The sequence below is a fragment of the Macrotis lagotis genome, chromosome 4 (genome assembly GCF_037893015.1).
Source record: "Macrotis lagotis isolate mMagLag1 chromosome 4, bilby.v1.9.chrom.fasta, whole genome shotgun sequence".
Classification (NCBI taxonomy): Eukaryota; Metazoa; Chordata; class Mammalia; order Peramelemorphia; family Peramelidae; genus Macrotis; species Macrotis lagotis.
Window position 1 is genome coordinate 51326055 of NC_133661.1, and position 13666 is coordinate 51339720.

Sequence of the window (13666 nt, forward strand, 5' to 3'; positions counted from 1 at the left end):
TAACTGCAGGGACATATTTGTTCCCTTCAGTTCAACCAAATTCTTAATCCTCCTTAATTCTAGTGGCATCTCTGTGCTGATTCACTCTCCTTTATCCCTGGTGTAGCTTGTTTGGATATTGTTGTTTACATGCTGTCTCTCCCATTAGATTGTAAGATCCTTGACGTTAGAGTCTTATCTTTTGCCTTTCTTTGTGGCTTCAGGGCTTAACACAGTGCTTAATATACAGTAGGTGCTTAATAAATGCTTGTCAATAGACTGACAGAAGATTAGAAAATGACGGTGATTAGAAAATGAGGATGGGGGCAACTAGGTGGAGCAGTGGATAGTGCATCAGCCCTAGAGTCAGGAAGATCTGAGTTCAATTCCAGCTTCAGATATCTCATAATTATTTAACTGTGTAACTTGGGCAAGTCACTTAACCCCACTGCCTTACCAAAAAAAAAACCAAACAAACAATAAAAAAGAAAATGAAGATGATTGGAATGGGTAATCTTTCACATCATGGATTATCTCTGGACTAGACCCTGTTTTGCTAATGAAATGTTTCCCAACACAAGATTCCATTTGAAGGATTCATGCCAGTAATAAAGTTTCAACTGGCTTAGACTCAAGTCTTGCCTGTACAGCTTTGGGCAAGTGACTTTACTTCTCTGTTCTGCTATCTTACAATAAGGGAAAAGGGTTGAGCTAAGACTAAACTCTAAGAAACCTGTGATTATCAGACCTCACAAAAGGAGGAAACAGAGGCTATCTCCTGGGAGCCAGGGGAGGCAGATCTGGGGGCTGGGTACTCATTAGAAGGAGCTATGAGATCCACAGAGGAGACTCTGAATGGGGTACCCAGGAAGTGACTCCATGGCTCCAGGTAGGAGAAGCAATCTACATGCTGGCTGCTCATTGAATCCCCTTCACCTCTATAATATAGGGGAGCTACCATATTGGGACTCAAGCCAGACCAATGAGTCCATAGGTTATTTATCCCAGCTAAACCTCTCTTCGGACCCTGACCTTGCCCCAACTCATGGAAACACACAATAAGGGTGATATAGAGTGGGTTCTTGTTCAAATACACACAAGATTCTATGGGTCTCTGAGTTTTTAGAGTTCAAATCTGGTATAGAACTAGGAACAATGTGGGGGAAAGTTTCGGAGGGACAGATTTTGACCTGATTAGTAGGAAAACTACCCAGACATTTCAAGCTATCTGAAAAGTATAATGAGCTGCTTCTGGAGATATTGAGTTTGGCAAGGCAAAGTTCTATTCTCAATTGGGAGTTGCATTACCATATGTCAATGGCGTTGGAGAGGTCATTCCTGCTCAGGGGTGGTCCTCCCCTCCCTTCTTTCCTCTGTTCCATTCCTCCTCTCAATCCTATTTTCCTTCTTTCCTCTCTCCCTCCTTCCCATTCTCTCTCCCTGATTCTGTTTCTCTTTCATCCTCTTGACAACTCCATATTTTATAGGTCATTAGGACAGAGATGTGTCCCGGCCCCTATACACAGCTGGTGGAGATGGGTAATGCTGTGATTAATAGTAATACCAACACTGCCCCTGTCGCTCCTAACTACAACAACAACAAAAGACCTTATGGTGTCCTGGAAATTGGGACACAGCTGTCCTCATTAGCATGGGAATAATGGGTATTGGCCCTGCCCACCATGCCCACACCAACTAGGCAGGGCAAAGCACCTGCCCTCACTTCTTGGCATACCAGCCTAAAGGCAGACCTCCCGCCTCTTGCCAGAATCCCAAGAGTTGTATGTGTCCTTTGGAGCATTGACAGCTGTGGGTCCCTTAGGCTATAGAGTGGCCCTGGACGCCAGGAACTTATCTCAAGATCCATAGGAGTAGAAGAGGAAGCAGAGAACCCTAGGCCAGAATCACCCTGTCTAGGCTTGGCCTAACAACTGGATTCCTAATCATTGTCTAGATTGCTAGATTCCGAACCTTAGAAAAGCTGGAACCTTAGACTGAGAAATGGGAAAACTGGATGCTGCCACTTCTTTCTTGAATGGTCTTAGACAAAACATCCATTCCCATGATACACAGTGGAAAAATCATTGACTGTGGAGTGAAATGGGGTTCAAGTCCCCATTCAGCCACTTAGTAGTTATGTGACCTTGGCCAAGTCTTTAGGCCTGAATTCTACATTGTGAAAAGATAGACTAGGTGTTCTCTACCATCTTCTTTCAACCCTGAGATCAAATGAGATAATGTATACCAAGCACTTTGATCATCGGCATCACCATCATCATTATTGTTAACATTATTATTGCTATTATTATGATCATGCTCTCTTATCCCACCTTCATCACTGGGCTCTTCCAGTACGGCAGCTTCTTCAACCTTGAGAGAGCCATCCCTTTGTTGGGCAATAATAACATGAAAGTTTCAACAAGATTCTGTTGCCCCTCCTATAGGCTATGGGAGCGACAAGAAAAGATCCATTGCTGTTGTCAAGGTGTTCCCTCTCCAGTTTGTGGTCCAACATTCACTCACAATGTGAATGCTCTCAGACTATATCATCAGAAGCACTGTAGGAGTTCAGAGAAGGAAGGAGATCAGTGGGGACTGGAAGAATTAGCAGGATAAGAAGTATGGTCCTCAGGAGCCCCCTCACAAAAGGACAGAAGTCTAGAATTGGCAGGGTAGAGGGACTGCCCAAGAGGAGTATCCTTGCCAAGGAGTCAAGCCTTTACTTGAAGACCACCTTGGAATGGGAAACTCACTACCTCCCCCAGAATGCCCATTCCCCTTTTGGATGGTGCTGATTGTTAAGACTTTTTTCCCCCTGATAATAAACCTGCCTCCCTGTAGCTTGAACCCATTATGGCTAACTGTCTTCTGGGGCCAAACTGAGCCAACCTAATCTCTCTTCTATTGGAAGATTCTTCAAACAGTTGAAAACAGCTGTCATGTTCTCCCCCCAAGTCTTTTATTGCCCAGGTCTTGTCTGGTGTGGTTTTTCATTTCATCCCCATTTTTGTTATTCTCCTCTAGATGTGTTGTGGACTGTCAGCATCCTTGATGGGACATTAGGTGGTAGAAGAAGAGATGCCAGATTTTAGACTCATTTACTTTAATTTCTCTCACTTTGCTATACCCCCTTCCCCACAATTTAAACACACACACACACACACACACACACACACACACACACACACAGTCCTGGGAGTCTGGAGAGGATTAACTCCTGAATGGAGTGCAGAGGACTGAAGGCTGGGGAAAGGCTGTTGATTGGCATTCAGTGGGCTGAGCTAATCATTTATCCAAGGAGGATCAGGGGCCCCTGAGCCGATCAGCTACAGCCAAAGACAGGGAGCTAAGAAATCTTAAAGAGACTTAGGATGCTGCCTCCAAGGCCGGGGCCCCTACCCTGAGCTCCAGCCCTGATCCTACTAACTCCCAACTCAGCCCCTGGAAGAGGCTTATGATTCTCTGCCTCTTTATTGACGAGTTGGTGGGGAAAGGGGTGCTGAACAGAGAATCAGTGGGAGATCTGGGCATGTTTCACCCAGAAAAGAAAAAACTGGAGGGACACCATCGCTTACATATGCCTGGCCCCTTTTAGGAGGTCTTGCCCACAATAGGGAGTAGACTTGGTTCAGTGAAACTGAGAGTCCAGAATTTGAGGTCAGGGGACTTGGATTTGAAACTTGATGCTCTCCCAGGCTCACCTTGGGGGGAAGTCATTTCTCTTTTTAGGGCCTTCATTTCTTCATTTTGTGAAATGGGCAGGGTGGACTAACTGACCTTTGATGTATCTTATCAGAGGTTCACAAATTGAACCAGAAGGAGAATTCAAGTCATTTACTGGGAGGTGCCAATTTTGAGTTGGAAGGGGGCCTAGGACTTTGTCCAGTCTTTCAGTCCTCAAAGTTATAGGTTTCAGGAGTCCTTGATACTCTTAAAAATTATTGCAGACCACCTCCTTCCCCCCCCAAAAAAATTTAGTTTATGTGCATTTTATCTATTGGTAGTTACCCCATGGGACATTAAGCATCTCCATATTATTTTGAGGATAGTTTTGATCTCCTAGTCTCACTAAAGGGGTCTCATCCTGATAGCGTCTTGCTGATTTAATCCAACCTCCTTATTTTACAGGTGAGGAAACGGGGAGGAGGAGGGAGTGACTTTGAATGCATGTCTCTTGACTCGATTCAATGGACCTTCAGCTATAGCCCACTGCCAAGGGTCTAGCAATTGTTTTCTATGTGACCATTGCAAAAGCTGGTGCACAAGGGGAGAAATCATCAAGCAATCTGAGAACATTGAAACTGGAGCTATCTGGCAGTGAGTTGTGCCTACTGGCCAAGTCATGGACTCCCTATTACTGCTACAGGTGCTTCATGACTCACTGTTGGCCAGGTGGAAACTATAGAGAAGATTCCTGCCCTGGCTGGGGGCTCTGCCCTCTTGGTTCCCTTCTTTAGAACTCAGATTCTTAAAAAAAAAGTTGGGGGGGCAGCTAGGTGGTATAGTGGATAAAGCACCGGCCTTGAAGTCAGGAGTACCTGGGTTCAAATCCGGTCTCAGACACTTAATGATTACCTAGCTGTGTGGCCTTGGGCAAGCCACTTAACCCCATTTGCCTTGCAAAAACCTAAAAAAGGATAATTTTGTGATTCTGAGATTCTGTGATTCCCAGATTACAACAATCCATGGTTCTGTGATCATTCCATCTTCCAGCTCTGTGACTTGGTTCAGGCTCTCTCCCATGCTTGGAGTGCACAACCATCTCATCACTTCTGAGGAGTGTCTCTATCTTCTTCAAAACTTAGCTTGATAATGACCTTCCACATGAAGCCTTTCCCGGTCTTCCAATGGCCTTGTGTTTACTCTAGGTTTTGTTTATGCTTAGTTTGTATACTACTCTGTGTATTTGTTGTCTCCCCCTCATAGAATGTAGGCTCCCCAAGGACAGGGATCATTTGTCTCCCCTGGTGATTAACCCAGTGCCTAGCCTCCTCAGTATTTGCTTCTTGGTTGCCTTGGCAGTGCCAGGGATGTTTCAATTTCCCTGCTCAGAACCTTCACAACATAGCTTGACCCGTGTTTCTCTCTGACGCCCCTGTCCTTCACAGGTCTGCTGGTGCGTGAGGTACAGATTGAGGTGTCCCGGCAGCAGGTGGAAGAGCTGTTTGGGCTGGAAGACTACTGGTGCCAGTGTGTGGCCTGGAGCTCAGCCGGAACCACCAAGAGCCGCCGGGCCTACGTCCGCATCGCCTGTAGGTATCTCCTAGTCCTTGTTCCCTAGCCCCTGACCCTTTCTCCTTTTCTTGTGGTATCTGGAGAAAGCAAGCAAATAATATCAATTATTAAATATCAGATTTTTAAAACTTTTTTCAGTCATGTCTGACTCTCTGTGATCACATTTGGGGTTTTTTTGGGGTTTTTTTGCAAGGCAAATGGGGTTAAGTGGCTTGCCCAAGGCCACACAGCTAGGTAATCATTAAGTGTCTGAGGCCAATTTGAACCCAGGTACTCCTGACTCCAGGGCTGGTGCTTTATCCACTACACCACCTAGCCACCCCCCATGGGGTTTTCTTGGCAAAGATACTAAAGTGGCTTGCTATGTTCTTCTGCTCATTTTACAGATGAGGAAACTGAGGCAAATGGGATTATGACTTGCCCAGGGTCACATAGTTAGATTTGATCTCAAGAAAATGAGTCTTCCTGACTTTAGACCTGGCAAGCTATGCCACTTAGCTGCCCATATATAAAATAAATTTCAGATAATATTATAAAGTGTTACCTCTGGCATCTATTGCTCAATAAATATCAGATAATACTACAAGGTAGCATCTCTGACATCTGTTGCCCATTTTTCCTGGGTTCTAGTCCCACTTCTGACACTAACTGCATGATCCTGGATAAGTCACTTAAACGCTGTTTGCCTCAGTTTCCTTACCTGTAAAATGACAGGATTGGTTTAGATGATATCTAAAATTTCTTTTCATTTTAAATCTATGATTCTACTTCTTTTCTCAACGGAGACAACTAGAGAACCATGATACTTGGCCTAAGGGCAACCTGGCGGGGACTCCCATTGTGGTTTTTTCCCCTACTCCCCCAATTCCCATGCCAAGGTCAACAGACAGATTCTCCCAACCTTAGGCCCTCCGTAGCTGTGGTCTTCTGGCCTCTGGAGTCAATTCCCACCTGAGCCCACCTCCTCAGAAGCAGCCAATCATCAGGACACTCACATGTGATGGTCCTTCTGGGACCTGGTTTCTTGCCCTCTTCTCAGCCATCCAGAGGCAGACTGTCCTCATTCCCATGGTTCTAAAGCCTTCTCCCAATAAGCTCAGCTCATGGTTACCACATTGCTGTCCATTCCCAGGGAGTGTGCTGCCATCTAGTGCTGACAGAAGAAAGTTGGCATCCCTTCTTGCTGCTCAGAACCATCCACCCAGAAAGGGGGGTTTGTCCAGGGAGCTGTCCCTGGGACTAGGGCCAGAGAGATGTGGTGTCACGATGAGGGGGTGCCCTCCTTCCTCCCAGCCAGAAGCAACTGCCCCACTCAGGATGCTAATGTGGTGCTCTATCTCTCCCAGACCTACGCAAGAACTTTGACCAGGAGCCACTGGGAAAGGAGGTGCCCCTGGAACATGAGGTGCTCCTGCAGTGCCGTCCCCCTGAGGGAGTGCCTACAGCAGAGGTGAGTGGAGTACCATGGGTCAGAGCACTTGATATGGTGACCAGTCCACTGGTTCTGAAGGTAGGGAGCCCAGCTTGGAATTCTGCCCTGGCCATTAACCTGACCAGGAAAAGTCACTTAATACTTCTCCTTAATATCTCCTCATCTGCAAAAGGAGGGAGTTGGAAAGATGGTCTCTGTGATGCCTTCCAGTTCTTGGGTTCATGTTCTTCTGATATGGCCATAAATAAATGAGGAGACCCCTCCTCATTTATTCCTTCCCCAGGATTCCATTTTTCCCCTGGAATCTGAGAGAAGACCTCCTTTCCCCCAGATCTCTCTTCCTCCAAACTGGCTCTGACCTCACCTTCTCTTCCTGTTCTTTAGACTTTATCTAAAGTTGTCCAGAGGGTCCAGGGAGGCAGCCAGCCAGGACTTGGAGAAAAGTGCTCTGAGATCCCCCGTCAGATAGAATGTTATTGGTCTGAGTTCTAGTCTCAGCTTTCATTGATCATGTCTCCAAATGCCAGTCATTCCCCAGCTCTTTGGCATATCAACTTTTCCTGCCAACAGGCCCAGTCTTGAGTTAACATGAAAGGAAGTTGTTCCTTGAGATTCAGAATGGCAGAAGCTGGCTTGGAGTCAAGAAAGTCTCTGTGCCTGTCCTCTCTCTGGAAGACTGGCTGTGCAATCCTCTGGGCACTTCAGGCCTCAGACAATGCCAAATTCTAGAGGAAAGTGCTGATCTTCACTCATGGGAGCTCCTTGTAATAATGGAGAAGAGAGATAGACATAGGGAAGGAAGGAACCAACAAATAAATGGACAAATGGAGGGAGGGAGGCAGGAAGGAAAGGAGGGAAAGAAAGAAGGATGGGGAAAAAGAAGGAAGGGAGGGAGAGAAGGAAAAATAAAGGAAGGAAGAGAAGGAAGAAGGGAGGGAGGGAAGGAAGCGAGGAAGAAAGAAGGAAGAGAAGGAAGGAAGATGAAGAAAGAGAAGAAGGAAAGAAGAGAGAAGGAAGGAAGGAAGAAGGGAGGGAAGGAAAAAGGAAAGAAAGAAGGAAGAGAGGAGGAAGGAGGGAGGGAGGGAGGAAGGAAAAATAAGGTGGAAAGAAAGAAGACTTAGAGAAATTGAATATAATACTATTCAGAATCCTCCAATTACCCCGAGCTATTTCTCATCCTTCTGATGTCCTCCACCACCTGCCTTCTTTGGTTTCTCCTCTCCCTTTTTGGCCCACCTCTAAATAAGAGGACTTAAGTCCTCTGCTGAAATCTCCCTGGTCTCCTTGCTGAACTCCATTTCCTAGCGTCCCTTGCAGCCGCAATCTCCAGTGTCTGGGAGCATTCTCTGCTCCACTGAGCCCCTAGCAAGGCGTTGGTAAAATTCCAGCAAATGGTAACAGCCGTTAGCACTGCCTACACAGATGGATCAGGGCATGATGGATGGATGGTCTTGTATGGAGACTGTCAGCTGCTATTTGGGCCCAAATGTTTATTTTGGATGAAGGGGCTGTTGCAGTGACTTCTCATCACACACTTCACCTCCACACTTGTCCATGGCTATGGAGTTTGTCTAAAGGTCCTCAGAGGGCCCCCAGGTGCACGTGGATACATTCCTAGGCAGGCTGTGGCCAAAGCAGCCACTGCTATTAACAGCCCTCTGAGGTTCCCATTAGCTTCTCCCATCAACCCTGTGATGTAAGCACTGTACATGTTATTATCCTCATTTTACGGATGGGAAAAACTGAAGCTCAGAGAGATTAAAGACTTTGCTCATGGTCACACAGTAGCTAGTAAGTATCAGAGACAGGATTCACACTCGGTTCTCTTCAACACTCTCCATTACACCCCGCATATGACCTAGCCTAATGAGGCAGAAGGGGCAGTGGGGCACAGAATGAAGAGTCCAGGGACTTGAATTCCAGGCAGAGTGAGTTTTGCTGCCAAAAAACACATACAAACAAAAAAACTCAAACCTTCTTGACATTGAAAGGTGGAATGGACCCTCTAAGGAAGGAGTGGCTGTGCCCCAAATGGAGGCCTTCTGGCTAAATCTGGATGACCTTCTGTCAAGGGCATTGGAGAGGGCAAAGGGAATTCTCCATCAAGCAAAGGTTTGACTAAATGATTTCTGGGATGCTTCCCAGCTCTGTGATGTTATGAAATCATCTACCTTCCCTAAGCCTCAGTTAACTCATCTATAAAATGGGGATAATAACACCCCAAAGGGTTTGAGGGAAGCTCAAAAACGTCTATAAAATGTTGTTTAAGTTCTTAAAGTATCCTATAAACATAAGCTATCATTATATGCTTCTTATTACTGTGAGAAAGTGAAACATGTGTGAAGAGGGTCTGTGAATACTCTGCTTCTCCTCTTCTCCCCTCCTACCCTTCTCGAGAAGGCTCATCCCTCCCTCCCTGCTTAGATAGACATACCTACTAGACTTGGCCATTTGACATTATATACATATATATAAAGCAGAATATTTATAGAGATATTATGGCATAAAGTATATTTGTTCATGTGTTTAGAGTTCCTCTTTTGCCCTGAGGTTTGTAAAGTACCTTACAAATATTGTCTCATTTGATCTTCCCACCAACCCTGGGAGGTAGATGCTGTTACTATTATTTTCATTTTACAGGCAAGAAAACAGTGGCACCCAGAGGTTAAGAGACTTGATCAGGGTCACTCAACTAGTGTCTGAAATTCAGACTTTAATTCTTAGTCCAATGTTCTATCCACTAGGGCACCAAGCTGCCAGGAAAGGGCCAGCTCTGTGAGAATTAGAGGCAGAAGCTCTGTGGGACCTTGGACAAGTCATTTATCTCTCTGAGCGTGTTTTATCATTAAAAATTAAAATGAGCAGACTTCACAGAAACCAGAATGAGCCAGTTTAGAAACAGGAAGACACTGAAAGATCAACTCCAGGATTGGGAGAGAATGAAGAGTTGATATGAAGAAATGATAGAATCTGTAGAGTTGCTTCATGGAATATCAGGGAGATTCCAATTCCCTGCATGGGGGGGGGGGGGCTCCCACCCCACCCACTTCTCAGGGTTTCAGCTTTATAAAAAGCAAAATATGCTTATCTCTCTTCAGCTCTCACCTCCCCTTCGTCCTCTCTTCTCTTTCTCTCTATCTACCCCTTCACTCTCTCTCTCCCTCCCTCTCTTCTTTCTTTCATCTCTTTCTCTCCTTTCTCTCTCTTCCCTCTCTCTTTTTCTCTCTCTCCCTCCTTCTTCTCTTTTCCCCTTTCTCTCTCTCCTTCCCTCTTGCTTTTTTATCTCCTTCATCTTTCTCTCCTTCCCTCTCTTTTTCTCTCCCCTCCCTCCCTTTCTGTCTCTTTCCCCTTCCCCTTTTCTCCTTTCCTCTCTTTTTCTCTCTCTCCCTCCTTCCCCCTCCCTCTTTCTGACTCTTTTTTCCCTTCTCTTTCTCCTTCCCTTACCTTCTCTCTTCTTCCTCCCTTCTCTCCTCCCCTCTCTTTTTCTCTTTCCCTCCCTCTTTTGGTCTTTTTTCTTTCTCTTTCTCCTTCCCTCCTTCTTTCTCTCTCTCCTCCCCTCTCTTTCTCTTTCCCTCTCTCCCTTCCTCCCTCTTTCTGACTCTTCCCCTTCTCTTTCTCCTTCCCTTACTTTTTCTCTCCTTCCCTCCTTCTTTCTCTTCTCCCTTTTCTTTTTATCTTTCCCTCTCTCCCTCTTTCTGACTCTTTCCCCCTTCTCTTTCTCCTTCCCTTCCCTTTTCTCTCCTTCCCTCCCTCTGTTTCTTTCCTCCCTTCCTTTGTCTCCTCTTCTCTATGCTCTCTCTATTCATTTGCTAATTCAAGTGCTCTCAAGCCCTCTGCATGTGCCAACAGCTCCTTACATGTAGCCCACACCCACTTGGCTTGCATGTGGAGAGTATTTTTCAGTGCTTAGAAAAAATAAAGGCAAGAAAGTCCTGCTTTTGTTACTTCCCCTCATTCACTCTAGGACAACAAGGAAGTCACTGTATATTTAGGTTTCTTCTTTCTTCATCTATAAAAAGGAGACGATCCAGGTCTTGGATATTCAATACTTTGTATTTATCTCTCTGGGATCCTTATAGATATTTGACAGAGTAGACAAGGGCCCTGTACCTGTAATCAGGAAGACTGGGTTCAGATCAGCCTCACACAATAGCCACATGACCCTGGGCAAGTCACTTAATCTCTATATTCTTCATCTGTCAAAGAGGGGCTTGGACTTGATCAATAATGCTCGTATACATCATTTTGTACCACAGTTATTTGGGGATGTGTCATAACTTCCTGTCCTCCAGCAGGCTTCATGAGACCAGGGCTTGTGTGTCTCCTAAGTCTGGAACACTTGCCCTTCTCCTCACTTCAGCCTCTTGGAATCACCAACTCGAGTCAAGGTTCAACTCCGTTAACACCTCCTACATGAGACCTTTCTTGATCCCTCTAATTAGAAGCAGTGGCCTTACTGCCCAACCCTCCACTCTAATCTTCATAGTTTCCCTGAGTAGAACATCATCTCCTTAAGGATCGGAAGAATTTTCACTTTTGTCCTTGTTTGCCTATTACCTAATAGTACCTGATACCCAGTAGGAGCTTAAAAATGGTTTTGGTCTGTTTGTTTTCTGCAAGACAATGGGGTTAAAGTGCTTTACCCAGGGTCTCACAGGAAAAAAAAAATATTCTTTTTTGAACTAAATTGAATTTTCTAAATTTTGGAACTTGATCTCAATAGAAGTTTAGTGTTTGAATTGAACATTTGCCCTTCATGTTTCATAACCTTGTCCAGATTCTGATGATACACCAATGATCATCATTACCTTTATTGAACTAAGTTCTCTTGTGGATAAGACTGGCCTAGCCCCTGGCTCTCAGTGGGGCTTCCCATGCTGGAGGATTAAGCTAGATTTGAGTTCATTTAACATCCTCCATTTCTACCTAGGTGGAGTGGTTGAAGAATGAGGATGTCATTGACCCTGCCCAGGACAGCAACTACCTGCTCACCATTGACCATAACCTCATCATCCGCCAAGCTCGGCTATCAGACACCGCCAACTACACGTGTGTGGCCAAGAATATCGTGGCCAAACGCCGTAGCACCACAGCCACCATCATTGTTTACGGTAGGATGAAGGGCACCAAAATCAGATGGGCTGAGTGTGGGCTACACACTACTCAGTGAGAGTCTTTCATTTGGATGGATTGAGGACCCCACAGGGGCTGGGAACAGGAAAGGGGACTCTCTCACTGAGAGTCCATTTAGTGAAATGGAGTCCATTTACTGGTTTTATTCTGGTGGAAGTTCCTTTGGTATATGTGTTAGATGGGCTACTAAGAACTTTTGTGATTCTAAGTCTATAGCCTATAGCTTTTATTGTCCTAAACACTAATGACCATGATGATGATAGTTACTACCGAACATTTGTGTCATGCCAATAATGTTTATAGAGCTGATACAGTGGTAATAAAATGGGTTCAAATCCCACCTTGGATATTGATTACCTCTATGACTTTAGACAAATCACTTTTCCTTCCTGGGTCTCAAATTCCTCATCTGTACAATGAAGAGCTTGGCTAAGAAAAGCCTCTGAGAACCCTGCCAGCTCTCAATCTATAATCCAGTGATCTTAGCTCTCTAATGGCCCATACAACTCTGAACCAAATGTCCTATGATCTGTGATCTCATCTGATTTGCTGCCAGTCACCTGGGAGATGAGTGGGGCAGAAATCTCCCTCATTTTGTAGATGGTGAAATGGAGGCCTTGTGACTTCTCTAGGGTGACACAATTGATGAGTGACAACTAAGTCTCCTGGTCCGGAATTCTTTCACTCTCTTTTCTACTCCAAGTGATGAAGACTTGATTAGAACCAAAAGTTGCAGCCTGTTTTGACTCCCTGTACTGGTTATACTGGTAGCTGCAAGCTTGGCTGGTCCAGGTTCCTGCTACAGCAAGAAGACTCAGAGGGCACAGATATAGTAGGGTTCAGGACTTGGCTGCCACCTTCTGTGAGTTTTGTGAAAAAGAACGTTATTCTGGAGGAATAAGAAACCAATCCATAGAATAAAGCCAGGAAACTTAGTTTGGGAAAAAAAACCAAATGGTTTGGATCTACCAGGCCTTTGAACTCTACCCTGTTATTCATTTGGATGGTGCCCAGGCTGACTCCTTTCCTAGCATGCCATTGCCAACCTTAGGGATATGCCACTGGGTTGGGTTCATAGCATCCTAGATTTTAGAACTAGAAGAGACTATAGAGATCTTTGGTCCAACTGCCTCCTTTGACAGATTATTAAACTGAACCTGAAATTTATAGTCTTATAACGATTTATAATCCAAGAAGATTGGGGTCCAAATCTTGCCTTAGAAAATTATTTGTTGTGTGACCCTGTGAAAGTCATTTAAGCTGTCTGCCTCAGTTTCCTCAGCTGTCAAATAAGAGGATTGGATCCGTGGATGTGCCTTCTAGAGGACAGAGCTATAATTTAGACTGAGGCAAGTACAGTGATGGCAGTCTGTCTCTTTCTCCCTCCTCCCCACAGTGAATGGTGGCTGGTCCACCTGGTCAGAGTGGTCACATTGTAATAACCGCTGTGGGAGGGGCTCGCAGAAGCGCAACCGGACCTGTACCAACCCTGCACCGCTGAATGGCGGTGCATTCTGTGAGGGGCAGGCCTCCCAGAAAGCTACCTGTACCACCATGTGCCCAGGTAAAGATAATCCTCCAGATAACCCATTGACGCGGAGATGTTGCTTCTCTTAGCCTCCCAATGGCAGGTCCAGGCTTAGCCCCGGTATCAGTTATCCCACCCCCCAGGGACAGGTGAGAGCTCAGGCTTTGGGTCTCCCATCCATCCCTCCGAACTGGTGCTACTCATTGGATTAACCCAGTGATCCCTGGGAAAAGCCATATCGTCTTCCTCACCTCTTGAGATCCTTGACTGTTCTTCCTAGTTTTGTGATGAATTCTCTTGTTTCATTGTCTGATGTGTGTGTGTGTGTGTGTGTGTGTGACTTCATGAATGCTCTTCTC

The 13666-nt window shown here is 45.4% G+C and overlaps 1 protein-coding gene across 2 annotated transcripts in view; it reads left to right on the forward strand.

Annotated features, from left to right (window-relative positions):
* UNC5B (unc-5 netrin receptor B) overlaps positions 1–13666 on the forward strand; it is a 37628-nt gene that overhangs the window by 1086 nt on the left and 22876 nt on the right. For both annotated transcript variants that reach the window (XM_074232768.1, XM_074232769.1), the window contains exons 2-5: positions 5088–5231; positions 6561–6664; positions 11577–11757; positions 13176–13343. In XM_074232768.1, coding sequence (XP_074088869.1) covers positions 5088–5231; positions 6561–6664; positions 11577–11757; positions 13176–13343 — 597 coding nt within the window. The remainder of the gene's footprint in view (positions 1–5087; positions 5232–6560; positions 6665–11576; positions 11758–13175; positions 13344–13666) is intronic.